At 37.4% G+C, this 14,773-nt stretch overlaps 1 protein-coding gene across 2 annotated transcripts in view; it reads right to left on the bottom strand.

Annotated features, from left to right (window-relative positions):
* The window catches only part of LOC143706793 (inactive rhomboid protein 2-like), a 195,295-nt gene that overhangs the window by 51,756 nt on the left and 128,766 nt on the right, over positions 1-14,773 (bottom strand). For both annotated transcript variants that reach the window (XM_077199097.1, XM_077199098.1), the window contains 3 exons: positions 4,740-4,901; positions 4,314-4,399; positions 4,161-4,224 (listed from right to left, as the gene is read on the bottom strand). In XM_077199097.1, coding sequence (XP_077055212.1) covers positions 4,161-4,224; positions 4,314-4,399; positions 4,740-4,901 — 312 coding nt within the window. The remainder of the gene's footprint in view (positions 1-4,160; positions 4,225-4,313; positions 4,400-4,739; positions 4,902-14,773) is intronic.

Below are 14,773 nucleotides of genomic sequence, written 5' to 3'. Positions count from 1 at the left end.
TTTAAGACTATTAGAGTCCTCTAAGGTTTATTTTGATGAGGGCATCAAAACGTTCTAGAAGGGGGAGGGTGTAGCCCAGTGGTAAACTTGGCTATTATAGTGTAATGGGAACCGGGTGGGTTATGATTAATCTCTCTTACTCTCAAAAACAGTCACATGACTATTAAAAAAGTAAACGTTTATTTACTTTGAAATAAATAATAGGGGACACCTGATTTCTAAATAAGGAAATATAAATTAATTTTACATAATTAAAAGGAGATCGATATTTGATAATTTTATTTCATGACAGCAATTAAAACTAAATAATAATACCAGAGGTTTTATGCAGATAGCCTTTTATTACTTTATTCTTACTGTTTTTATGTTACTAATTTTATTGGTCATTCGGGTATTCACGCTGTATAGTCAATAGTGTTTGGCTGCAGATATACACGTGACCTGGAGAGAGACATGTGAGAGGAAGTGGTGGAAGTTTTTTCTCCTGGTGGTACTCGTGGGGAGACGGGACACTGACACGTTGAGAGGAAAAAGATAAGACGCTAGAAAGTGGCGGTAATGCCGATGAAACTGAGCGGGAGGCTCAGAGAAGAAGACTGCGGGCTCGAGACGTTTGTGAGCTGAGAGACTGAGTGAGAAACGAAGCCGGAGACTCGTCTGACGGAGTGGGAGAGAAGGCGCGGGAGCCGTGATCGGAGGTTGCCGAGATAGCGAGCCACGGTGGGTGAATGTGCGGCGGAGCTGTTGGTTGATCGCACTGCACCTGATCAGCCGGACTGAGGTATTTCCACGCACTCAATGTTTTGCAAGTGTCCGTTCAGCGCACTCAATGATTTGCAAGACCAAAACAGGCCTGCAACATATTTTTCTTATTCGTTCAAAACGTTACCGTGTGTGAATGCGTGTATGAGTGGGCCCACCACTGCATTTGCTAAGACTGGTTTCAGTACACTTGGTGTGGTTTTTCCTTGTTAATGGTAAAGTTCTCCATGTATTCTCGATTGTGAGGAAAGAGATAAAGGAGGGGAACTTTTAGATCACTTATTTTGGTGTAACAAGTGTGATTGAAACTATTGGGGTTCTAGCTAAATTTAAAGGGGCTATTATTTAAGTGTTTGGGGAATCTTTTGTTTATTTATTTTGTATATTCGCTAATATTGAGTTTTGGGGAAAAGCTTTTATATTTTATTTGCCAAGTTCTGTTATCCAATTAAACCAGGGCGTTACCCTATTTTTGTGCTGAAATAACAACCATCTCTGGGTCCCGTTATTTTTTAAGTATTTTATTGTTAAAAGTTTTACAACTCATTATACACTTATTAGGTGCACCTTCGTGGTATCCACCTGAACTACATCGAACCCAAGCACCCTCCATTCTCACGTAAATAACTCGCAGAGTGGTTGTACGGGTGCTACAAATATATTTGTTTTCCTTAAAATTTTAAATCAACTGTTACGTCCAAGGACGTATTCATTGTGTGTCTGTTTGCATACAAGGAGTGTTGTGTGCATGTGTATTTTTCTCTCTCTCTCTTTTTCTCTCTCTCGTCTTTCCCTAATATGATTAAGGGCTACCACCTGTCCTCGTTTACCTGCGAATGCTGTCCGCGCACTGATTGGTCCATGTCTTGAGGAGTCTAATATCAAGCAGCAGAGAGTGCGCTGAGGAAGGAGAAAGACATCGTGGCGTTTGAGGTTGTTCCGCTCTCCAAGCCCAGACAAGTGAGCGCTGGTCGCGCTCTTTGGTGTGTATGTGTGGTCACAATGTGTCCTAATGTGATTGAGTTTATTATATATTTTTAGTTATGATAAGTTAAGTGTTTATGGGTAACGTAGGGTGGAGGATACCCATAACTTTTCTCCTGTTTAATGATTAGTTAGGGAATGAGGGAAGTTATATGTTGTTTTGTTTTTTGTATAGGTAAGTTAATGTTATTCCCCTTTTAGGTAGAGGTATTTTTGTTTTCTTTTGGGTTGGGCCCTCCACCCGAGGTAATACTTTTGTTTTGGATTTATTTGTAATGTGTTCCTTTACTTTATACAACTATTTTCTTTAACCCCTTCTAAGGTTGAAGGTTAAAGTTGTTTGGTTGTTTTGTGAATCTGGGACTGGAGAGCTGGAAGTCCACAAAGTCTCTCCACTGTTTGTTCGTCATTCCCTATTTTTACCCCTAGATTAAGGGGAGAAGTAACACAACACTAACTTTATTCTCATCTGAATTATAAATAATTTATTTCTGTATAAAATAATACTACCATTAAAAAAAACACATTTGATTTTCTATTTTAATCAATGTAGAATGTGTAGCTTAAAAATAAATAAATTAGTGCTCTGTTTGAGGACAAGAAATGAAAACCAATGTAATATAATGAATGTCCAAAAGATGGCACCCACAGACTGTTTTTAAATGGGGTTGGAAAAATATTTTTTGATTTTAAACAGTGTGTGTCAGTTGTAGGTTACAGTTTGACAAAAGCACAATGTTTTATTGCGAGTGTACACGAATATAAGTAAACGCTTTGCAGTTTGAATGATGTCCTGTGCGAATAAAATGACGGAGTATGTTTTTAGATTTCCATCGTTCGATCGCGACCCACACACACACACACACACACACACACACACACACACACACACACACACACACACACACACACACACACACACACACACACACACACACACACACACACACACACACACACACACACACACACACAGCATTCCAGCATTGCAATCTTGACACCGCAGCCTGTTCATTGTAGCCTTAATAAAATATAATAATAAAATAGTCAACCAAACATATAAAAATTACACTCTTCTGTTTTAATTGTCAGTAGTACAATTCGTACCATTCACAGTAATGCTCCACTGTGATGTTTCCAAGCACATTTTTGCGCATGTGAAGAGGATGATTTTTTCCGTCGATTTTGGAACGTGAGTGAAGTACAAAGCCTATAATAAAGAAAAGTTTAGCATCCAAATACATTGCAAATGTTGAAACATTTTGATTCTAATGAGAGAGTTACGTGAGCCCAACCCCGCTTACTTTCGCTTTAAATTATTTCGTTTTGGCTTGTTTATAGTTTTTTTTTAAATTATTTATCTGTTCTGAATATCATTAAATTTAAAGGATTTGTTGTGGAATATTTTGAGTGTATCATAAATTCAGAATAATTCTCTCGTTTTAGTGATTCCCTAGTAATTTTTTTATTTTATTTTTTTCATTGTTCTAATCAGGCCAGGCAAATAAAATTCTCTGTGTCTTGTCCCTTAATATTTTATATATATATATATATATATATATATATATATATATATATATATATATATATATATATATATATATACACACACACACACACACACACTATATTTATGTTAGTTATAGTCATTTTTTTAAATAATATATATAGTTATAAATATAGCTGCGAGCAACGATGACCGGCCCAAGCCGGTGGTAACAACGGCATCGGGGTGGAGTTGCCACTGGCTTGGGCCCGTCATCGCTGGTCGCAGCTATATTTTCCTATTATCACTGTAAAGCTGCTTTGAAACAGTCCATATTGTTAAAAGCGCTATATAAATGAAGGTCACTTGACTTCACTTTTGTGAAGGGGTTTTTCTTAACAGTGGTAGATGATTAGGGTCCTCTCCATGGTAGTCTTTTCATGTTGCTGAGCTCACCATTGAATTCTTTTTCTTCTCAGAATGTACCTAACTGTTGATTTTGCCACTTCTTATGTTCCTGCTATCTCTCTGATTGATTTGTTTTATTTTTGAAGCCTAATGATGGCCTGCTTCACTTGCATGAAGACCTCCATTGACCGCATGATATGGGTTCACAGCAACAGCCTCCAAATGCAAATACCGCACTTAGAATCAACTCCAGACCTTTTAGCTGCTTTATTGATGAATATATTATGGAGGAGTAGTCCACACCTGTCCATGAAACAGCTTTTGAGTCAATTGTCCTATTACTTTTGGTGGGGCTACTCAAGAGCTGTATTCCTAAACCCTTCCTCCAACATATATAGACATACACACACACAAACGTTATTTATTAGATTTTGGACTTCATTGGCTGAATTATTAGACAAAAAAAAAATCTTAAGACAAATCTTCTACGACGGTAAAAACATTGGTGAACATTTCCTACCGGCCACTCAGCAATGTTATCAGGCCAAATATGGGGTCCTGATGAGGCTGGCTCCTCACAAGTTCTGCTCCCAGCATGGATTGCAAAGACAAGACAATCAAATAAAAGCTAAAAAAATTCTTATAGAATGAAAGATATTTAATTGAAATTTACCTTGGGTCCTGATGACAGACTGCAGCTGAAGATCTCACCATGTCTATATTCTCTTTGTTCCATTTTATAAACGTTGCTAAAGTCTCCTGGAACCAGAAAAAAAAGAAAAAAATTATTTAGTGGCACCAAAATGAAGACATTTTTACTTACAAGTCATACTGAATTAAAAATAATTAAAATTTATGTTCAGCTTGCTTCCTCTGGGTGGTAGACAAGTGCTTTGTTTGAAATTTATGACTGTGATTAATCTTCACTGGACACATAACTGCTTTGCTGTTTGTGTATTGTTTATTATTGTTCATGAATGTGTGTGTGTGTGTGTGTGTGTGTGTGTGTGTGTGTGTGTGTGTGTGTGTGTGTGTGTGTGTGTGTGTGTGTGTGTGTGTGTGTGTGTGTGTGTGTGTGTGTGTGTGTGTACAGTTGTACCGAGCAGTCGTCATTCTGGGTCTGCACACATCCAGATCCATCGTTCTGTACACAGCATCCGGTCTCTCTCTCTAGATCTTTGGCCAGCTGTGCTAGCTTCACTATTTGACTGTCTCGTCTGATGCATGGGGAGAACTTTGCTCCCAAGTGGATTAGATCCTCCTATGGAACAAAGAATACAGCAGCAGTGAAGAGACCAACAAAGGTGACCCATAAAGAGTGACATTTCTTTAATGACTAACATTGCACAGCAATAGAAGAGCTTAATATTTCAGTCTAACAACCACTGTCATTGTTCCAACATTAAGGTAATTTAAGCTATTAAAAGAGAGGCATAAATTCTCTTCCAATAACTAAGTAGCCAACACAAAGGTGATCCATCCATTATATAAGCATAATAGCTTTATGTAAGCATCAGGGGCATCTCAAGCATCTTGATAAATCTTTGTCTGATGAGGTAGTTTACATCTGAAATAGGCTTTTCTATTCATTAAATGCTATTAGTTATACAATTACTTATTTAAACAAGAATTATTCAAAACTAGAAGGCTGACCGTAATGCTAGCTGAAGCGAAAATATCATACACATCCTCATCATACGCCTCAGCCTAACCCCTTCGCTGTGCTCCTCCTCCTTCACTTTTTCCTGAGGGATCTTTTCGACTTGCAGGCGATTATTCATAATATGACATAGCTGAGGAGTGCTAACTACCAGGCTAATGCTTATCGCTGTGATAACAAGTAATATGTGAATTTGTATTAATAAATTGAATGAGAACATCTCATTTTCCAAGTCTAATTTACTTACCACATAATTGATTGATAATTTTAGCTTGTTAACTCCTAAAAGATTTGGCATCATTTGTGGCTTTATTTAGTCATCATCGATGAAAGCTTTTTGAAGTGATTGGTTAATTTAGTTAGCTCACATAAATGCTTGTTGATAGATTTTTTTTTTTTTAAATAAGACTTATTTGAAGTATGATAAAACAGAACATATCATACTTATCTATTTATTTTATTTATCCATATGGATATACAAACTTTCATTCCAAGGGGTGACAAAGGGAGAGAACAGCATCGTCAGTCAGGTGAGGGTAAGCGATTTGCATTTGAATGATCTACATTTTCACAGGCCTTAAAAACTGCTAGATCTGCTTATTTTTCTACACTTTTAGAAGAAAACAAACACAACCCTAGGTATTTATTCGAAACAGTGGCTATATTAACGGAAAAATAAAGCTCCAACACCGGACGTTTCCAAACAGCACAGCATTAATGACTTTACGAACTTCTTTACTTACAAGATTGATAATATCAAGGAGAAAATTATAACTATGCCACCATCTACTACAGTATCGCATCAGACAGTGCATTGTAGTCTCCCTGAGGAAAAATTTCATTCATTCATTGCTATAGAAGAGGTAGAATGTTCTAAACTCGTTAAATCATCTAAATCAACAACATGTATGTTAGACCCTATACCGACTAAGCTATTGAAAGAGATGCTTCCAGAGGTCATAGATCCTCTTCTTAATATCATTAATTAATCTTTGTCACTAGGATATGTACCGAAACTTTTAAGCTAGCTATTATTAAACCTCAATTAAACCTCCGGCTATTAAAAACGCAACTTGATCTTAGAGAATTAGTCAATTACAGGCCATAATTAATAGAAAAGGCATTATACTCACAACTATGTTCCTTTTTTAGAAAGAAATGGTATCTGAAAGGATTTCTAGTCAGGATTTAGACCTTATCATAGTACTGAGACAAAAGATTTGCTCTTATCATCTGATCATGGTTGTATTTCTCTATTAGTCAAGTCAGTCAAGTCATTTATATAGCGCTTTTAACAATGTAGATTGTTTCAAAACAGCTTTACAGAGATAAAAATATAATTTAAGGTAACAGAGATTGGTTTGGTTTTATAGTGGTTCTTGAATAATGATTTTTCCAGCTAAAGTTAGTTTTGATTGATTCACTTCCCTCTAAATTATCATTAGTTATTAAATTAGGGGGCGCTAAGACGACACCGTTCTCTCCAAACAGACTTTAAACGCAAACCTGTGATAGACTCTGCTCTGACTCTGTTCACATGCGCATTAAGAATTTATTCTATAGTTATGTGCGTTTGAATATATGTGCGCAGGTTTGTAATTCCTTACAAACCATGCCTAAACAAACTACTTGTCTTGTCTATAAATTTTGATGCAGAATTGTATTTTATCCCTTCGGGCAGGTATGCAAACCGGAAAATTCCACAACGCTTTATCTGTAGAGTGGTATAGGGATCCTCCATAGGGAGAGGCTAGTTGGCACTTCAGCACTGCAATGTCATCGGGTCCAGGCAAAGGTCCTTCGTCAGATCTGGAAACGGTCTGGATCCGGCAGGCTGTGGGAAAACCTTGGGATAAACAAAGACACTAAAATTAGAGTAGATATCATTCTTCTTATGATGTAACGAGTACATCAGGATTTAAGGGAAGAGTTCCCAGTTCCGGCGGACCTAATCTATGCAGCCTAATATTGAATTATAGAAGTCTATAATGTGTTATGTGTATGCTAGGTCAAAGAGATGTGTCTTTAGTCTAGCTTTGAACTGACAGACTGTGTCTGCTTCCCGGACAATGTTAGGAAGATTGTTCCAAAGTTTTGGTGCTAAATAGGAAAAGGATCTACCGCCAGCAGTCGATTTTGATATTCTAGGTATTATCAACTGGTCGGAACTTTGAGTTTGCAATAGACGTGAAGGAATATAATGCGTTAAGAGCTCCCTCAAGTACTTCGGAGCTAAACCATTTAGTGCTTTGTAAGTAATCAGCAATATTTTAAAATGTATACGATGTTTAATAGGCAGCCAATGCAGTGCTGACAGAATGGGGCTAATATGGTCATACTTCCTGGTTCTGGTAAGCACTCCAGCGACTGCGTTTTGAACTAGCTGTAGTTTGTTTATTAAGCGTGCGGGGCAACCACCCAGTAGAGCATTACAATAATCTAGCCTTGATGTAATGAACGCATGAACTAGCTGTTCCGCATTTTTCAATGAGAGCATATGACGTAATTTAGATATATTTTTAAGATGGAAAAATGCGGTTTTACAGATACTAGACACATGACTTTCAAATGAAAGATTGGTATCCAAGAGCACACCCAGGTTCCTAACTGACGACGAAGACTTAACAGAGCAGCCATCAAGTGTTAGACAGTATTCTAGGTTATTACGTGTGGAAGTTTTTTGTCCAATAATTAGAATCTCTGTTTTTTCAGAATTTAGTGGTAGGAAATTACTAGTCATCCAAATTTTCATATCAACTATGCATTCCGATAATTTTGTGAATTGGTAAGTTTCGTTAGGTTTTGAAGAAATATACAGCTGAGTATCATCAGCATAACAGTGAAAGCTAATTACATGTTTCCTAATGATATCTCCTAAAGGTAGCATGTACAGAGTGAACAGCAGTGGTCCTAGTACTGAGCCTTGTGGTACGCCATACTGAACTTGTGATCGATAAGACATCTCTTCATTTACTGCTACAAACTGGTAGCGGTCAGATAAATATGATTTAAACCATGCTAGTGCAATTCCACTAATGCCAACATAGTTTTCTAGTCTATTTAAAAGAATGTTGTGGTCAATGGTGTCAAATGCACCACTAAGATCAAGTAACACTAATAGAGAGATACAACCACGATCAGATGATAAGAGCAAATCATTTGTGACTCTAATGAGAGCAGTCTCAGTACTTTTATACGGTCTAAATCTGGACTGAAAATCCTCGCAGATACCATTTCTTTCAAGAAAGGAACACAGTTGTGAGGATACTGCTTTTTCTAATATCTTTGATAGAAAAGGTAGATTTGAGATCGGCATGTACTTGACTAATTCTGTAGGATAAAGTTTTTTAACAAGCGGTTTAATCACAGCCAGCTTAAAGGTTTTTGGTATGTATACTAGAGACAAAGACGAATTAATGATATTAAGAAGAGGATCTATGACATCTGGAAGCATCTCTTTCAGTAGCTTAGTCGGTATAGGGTCAAACATACATGTTGTTGATTCAGATGAATTAATGAGTTTGCAAAATTCTTCCTCTTCTTTAGTAAAAAATGATTCAAATTTTACCTCAGGGAGACTACAATGCACTCCCTGATGCGACACTGTAGTAGACGGTTGCATAGTTATAATTTTGTCCCTAATATTATCAATCTTATACGTGAAGAAGTTCATAAAGTCATTACTGCTGTGTTTCTTGGAAACTTCTGGGCTTGAAGCTTTCTTTTTCGTTAGTTTAGCCACTTTTTCAAATAAATACCTAGGATTATGTTTATTTTCTTCTAACAGGGTAAAAAAATAAGCAGATCTAGCAGCTTTTAAAGCCTCTCTGTAAGCAATCGAGCTCTCCTTCCATGAAATCCAAAATACATCTAGTTTTGTTTTCTTCCAGTTGCGCTCCATTTTTCTAGCTGCTCTCTTTAGGGCCTGAGTGTGCTCATTACTGGTTACTCGTATTAGTGTTACTGGATCTTAGTGCTGCATTTGACACCATCGACCACAACATTCTTTTGAATAGACTCGAAAATTATTTTGGCATTAGTGGAATTGCACTAGCATGGTTCAAATCATACTTATCTGACCATTATCAGTTTGTAGCAGTAAATTAAGAGATGTCATATCAATTAAAAGTTCAGCATGGAGTACCACAAGGTTCAGTACTAGGACCGTTGCTGTTCACCCTGCACATGCTACCCCAGGGAGATATCATTATGAAGCATGGAATTAGTTTTCACTGTTATGCTGATGATACTCAGCTCTATATTTCTTCGCGCCCCGACAAAACGCTCCAATTCACAAAATTGATGGAATGCATAGCTGATATAAAAATTGATGACTAGCAATTTCCTACTACTTAATTCTGAAAAAACAGAGTTTCTAATTATTGGGCAAAAAAAAACTCTGCACGTATTAACCCAGAATACTGTCTAACAATCGATGGCTGCTCTGTCAAGTCTTCGTCGTCGGTTAGGAACCTGGGTGTGCTCTTTGATACCAATCTTTCATTTGAAAGCCACGTTTCTAGCATCTGTAAAACTGCATTCTTCCATCTTAAAAATATATCTAATATATTATATATTAAAAATATATTACGACATATGCTTTCAATGAAAAATGCGGAACAGTTCATGCGTTCATGACCCTCAAGGCTAAATTATTGTAATGCTCTTATGGGTGGTTGCCCTGCACACTTAATAAACAAAGTGCAGTTGGTCCAAAACGCAGCAGCAAGAGTTCTCAGTAGAACCAGAAAGTATGACCGTATTAGCCAGGTTCTGTCAACACTGCATTGGCTCCCTATTAAACATCGTATACATTTAAAAATATTGCTGACTACTTACAAAGCACCCAATGGTTTTGCTCCCCGGTACTTGAGCGAGCTCTTAACGCATTATAGTCCTTCACGTCTACTGCGATCTCTAAATTCTGGCCAGTTGAAAATACCTAGAATATCAAAATCAACTGCAGGCGGTAGATCCTTCTCCTATTTAGCACCTAAACTTTGGAACAGTCTTCCTAACAATGTCCGGGAAGCAGACACATTCTGCCAGTTTAAATCTAGAATAAAAACACATCTCTTTGGCTTAGCATACACAACACATTATAGACTTCTTTAATTCAATGTTAGGCTGCATAGTTTAGATCAGCTGGAACCAGGAACACTTCCTATAAATCCTGATGTACTTTGTACATCATAAGAAGGATGGCGTCTACGCTATGCTCTGTTTATCCCGAGGTTTACCGCAGTCCGCCGGATCCAGGCTATATCCAGATCTGATGAAGGACCATCACATGGACACGACGACAACGCATCCCTGAAGTGCCAGCCTCATCAGCCCTGTGAAGTCCTCATGGACACCTCAACAAACTCGTCTCCATACCGGCGTGATGACTCCGACCCCCAACCAGATGGAACTGGATAAATATTGTGAAAGTTCTGATCCAATCTGACTTCTGACCTATAATGCTGCCTGAATCATAATCATACACTGTGCGTTCGCTGGCCAGAGGAGAACTGGCCCCCTGACTGAGCATGGGTTCTCCCAAGGCTTTTTTCTCCATTCTGTCACCTGATGGAGTTTTCTTGCCAAACAGACATAAATTGTTATTTTGAGAATATTAAAGGTCTTGTACAATGATTTGATAACAGTCATCTGGAATTGAACATTGAGAAGACAAACGAATTATGCTGTAGGAATCAAAATAGGACATTTGCGGCTGGCCTACCATTTGAACAAGTTATTATAAAAGGTGTAAAGGTAGAGCAAGTTTCAAATAGATCAGTGATCGAAAGTATTTTAACTAGGGCTGAACGATTATGGAAAATAATCTAGTTCCGATTTTTTTAACCCATATTGCGATTGCGATTTAATATGCGATTACTTTAAGTTCTTTATCTTCTGTATTAGTTGACAAAGAAAAGCAATAAATCATTGTACAGTAGGGATGGGAATCTTTAGGCAGCTCATGATCCGATCTAATTTTTTTCTTATTAATCTTAATAACACTTAAAATTAGGGCTGCAACAACTAATCGATAAAATCGATTATAATCGATTATGAAAATCGTTGTCAACGAATGTCATTATCGATTAGTTGGTCTGCTTACGTCACGGGGAGCGTTTACTGGTACGCACACACACGCAAGGTCTCTCTCCCTCAGGCCCCGTCCACACTACTGCGTTTTCGTTTAAAAACGGAGAATTAAAACGAAAACGATCTCCGTCCACACCAGCGTTTTAGCTGCGTATTAGAATTGATCTCCGTCCACATTAAAACGACTGAAAACTCGGATCACGTGACCATTCTCCGACACTGTGCATGCGCGTGCCGGTGTAAACAGGAAACGGATGGACTATTCCTCAGATTTGATGAGGAAGCAAGTAACGTTAGCTACCTCTGCAAAGATTAGAAAATGTCGAAGACCAGAGATTTCTTTTCATGGACCGCCGCTGCACACGGGAATTGTCATAGATCGCTCGAATAATAGTTTGCCTCCGGCGCATGTAGGCAGTTATAGCATTGTAAAATGCAGAATTTGCTTGCACAACAGCTGCTAACAAAGACATCAAAGTCAGTAACGCTTGTAATTCGTTATCCATGTTGCACTCACTAACATCAGCTACGTAGTCCAGGATGATTTTGTTTGTTTTCTTCCGGTGACGGGACATGTGATGGGTGGCTGACGAATCAGGGAAGGATACGTCATGGGTGATGACACCCAATCATAGAGCCGAGCGTGACCTTCTACGTCATCGTTTCTAAACTCCTCCGTTTTGTCCCGTCTACACTAAAACGCCCTCCGGAGATTCAAAACGAAAAACGGAGCTGCAGCGTTTCTAAACTTCTCCGTTTTGGGTCTTCGTTTTTCCCGTTTTAGTGTGGACGGGAGGTGCAAACGTAGCAAAAGGTCTCCGTTTTTAAACGAAAACGCAGTAGTGTGGACGGGGCCTCAGGCGCTCTGCCGAGCGCGCGCGCTACACGGTTTGGAGCAGTCTCTTCTGTCTCGCATGCGCTCTCTTGCTTGCGCGCTCTAGATTTCGGGAGTTTGAACTAATTTGCGGGCATCAGGGAGCCGCAATCAATATGCGGGAGACTCCCGGGACTTCCGGGATGTCTGTATTTTGTCTCGAGCATCAGGTTGTGCAATCAGTTCGCTCGCAACGTAAGTGATGGATTAAAATAGCGTTACCGCAGAAATAGGTTTTAAATTAAAACGGTGTTTACAAAGTGAAGCATTAAATACAAAGGCAGTTAATAACAGCAGCAGTAAAATGTTGTTTTTTAGTCACTGTACTCAGTGGTTTTCAGCGAATGCTTGTGCACTAATGCATAATTTCTCCTGTCCTTTACTCAAGCCTGTTAGCTTGCTGGGTAACGTTACCTCCATTCCGTTCTCTTTTTATAGCATTTGTCTACTAAGTTTTAATTGTTTTTCAAACGCGATCTACTGCGGCTCTACATTCACACAATTGTTTTCAGTCTTTCTATATTTATTTAATCAATTTATCCTTATATTATATTCTTTTATATATTATATATATAATATATATTATATTCTTTATCCTTATATTCCTTATATATAATTAATTTTAAATAAAAATTAAATGAATTATATATTTTAGATGTTTTTAGTTTGTTTTTAGTTCAGATATTCACATCTGAACAACATGTCTGTGTAAATTTGTTTTAACAAAAATTGTGTTAAAACATAATATGTTGGATATCATTTTTTTAACAATAATCATGTTTGTCAACTTGCCATCAGCAATTATCATTAAAAACAATGCAAATATTGATATTAGTAAAACTCAATGTGTGGCTTTTGCACTTTTTAAAGTACACTTTTACACATAAATACCCTGATTTACGGTTTTATTTAGTTATAATAAAAAAAAAATCTAATTTAATTTCTATCCGATTAATCGATTAATCGAAAAAATAATCGTCCGATTAATCGATTATCAAAATAATCGTTAGTTGCAGCCCTACTTAAAATATGTATTTAATTACATGTGTAAATACATAATTTAAATTATATATATATATATATATATATATATATATATATATATATAAACATTTAATTAAACCAATTACATGTTAAGAATTTTAAATGGGCTATAATCTAATATAGCTTCAAAATATAAAAGCTAGTAAATAAAGAGGAATAAAAAAAAAACATTACAAGCAATAAACAAAGAGTGCTTTCAGTATTTAAAAGTGGGCTGTCTGAACGTTTTCCATTCAAGAGCAGGAGTGATTTTCCCCCTATACGATAAGCTGCATTCACACTAATGCACATATCTCTTTTGAAATTGTAAATGTGGTTTGGTTTAAGATATAACTGACCGTGTTTACATTAATTTCACGTCAAAAGCATTTTGAGATGCAAGTACATTTAACCAATGAGTAGCCCACAGCCGCATGTACGAGCACTCTTCACAAAGCGCGCGTAAGTATTTTAAAATGAAAGCAGCTTTCTCAGTGATTTTTATATTTTTAATATATAAACCAACTGCATTCCAAAAGACATAAATAATGCCTTCGTGGAGCATTTGTAAGGAAAATTCCGGCGGCCAAGACCGCGCACAGCAAGAGTAACATCAAAGCGGCAAAACCTGTGCAATGAAGCCCGCGACTGTCCTTGTAATTCGCCTAAACCCCGAACTTTATGAAAGCTTATTTTTCGGAAGGTTCGAGCGGTGTCGTGTGTGTGTGTGTGTGAGAGAGAGAGAGAGAGAGAGAGAGAGAGAAAGAGAGAGAAAGAGAGAAAGAGAGAGAGAGAGAGAGAGAGAGAGAGAGAGAGAGAGAGAGAGAGAGAGAGAGAGAGAGAGAGAGAGAGAGAGAGAGAGAAATTAGAAGCAAGCAGAATATGGTTGTTTCTAAAGCACGCGCAGCGTCATCACGCATCTGTGTTTAAAAACTAAGCTCAGACTCGATTCTGAAATTCTCTGAATCGATCCAGAATTGTTGGAGAGAGAATAAATAACACAATATCACATACATAAAAAATAAACTGTTCTTTCCTGTATGCCAGACCTATGCGTAGCGTGCGTGCAAGCTGCAGACTGCTTTTCTCTCGCGTGTCACGTGACCAGTGTAATCGCAGCTTTTGCGGTTACAAAATCGCATTTCATCATATCGCGATATTATCGCAAATGCAATTAATCGTTCAGCCCTAATTTTAACATTTACTTTTCGTTTCGTGGTATGGCAAATCAACAATGAGACAGAAAAATGTATTAATATGAGTAATTAACTAAGCAAATTAGATCACAGGCCACACACAGAGTACAGGTCCTTCTAAAAAAATTAGCATATTGTGATAAAGTTCATTATTGTCCATAATGTAATGATAAAATTTTTACTTTCATATATTTTAGATTAATTGCACACCAACTGAAATATTTCAGGTCTTTTATTGTTTTAATACTGATGATTTTGGCATAAAGCTCATGAAAACCCAAAATTCC

This window comes from Siphateles boraxobius, unplaced genomic scaffold (genome assembly GCF_051911475.1).
Source record: "Siphateles boraxobius isolate OS27281-9 unplaced genomic scaffold, OSU_SipBor_1 41, whole genome shotgun sequence".
Lineage (NCBI taxonomy): Eukaryota > Metazoa > Chordata > Actinopteri > Cypriniformes > Leuciscidae > Siphateles > Siphateles boraxobius.
The sequence above is the reverse complement of the archived record's forward strand: the minus strand, read 5'-3'. Positions and strand labels throughout refer to the sequence as shown.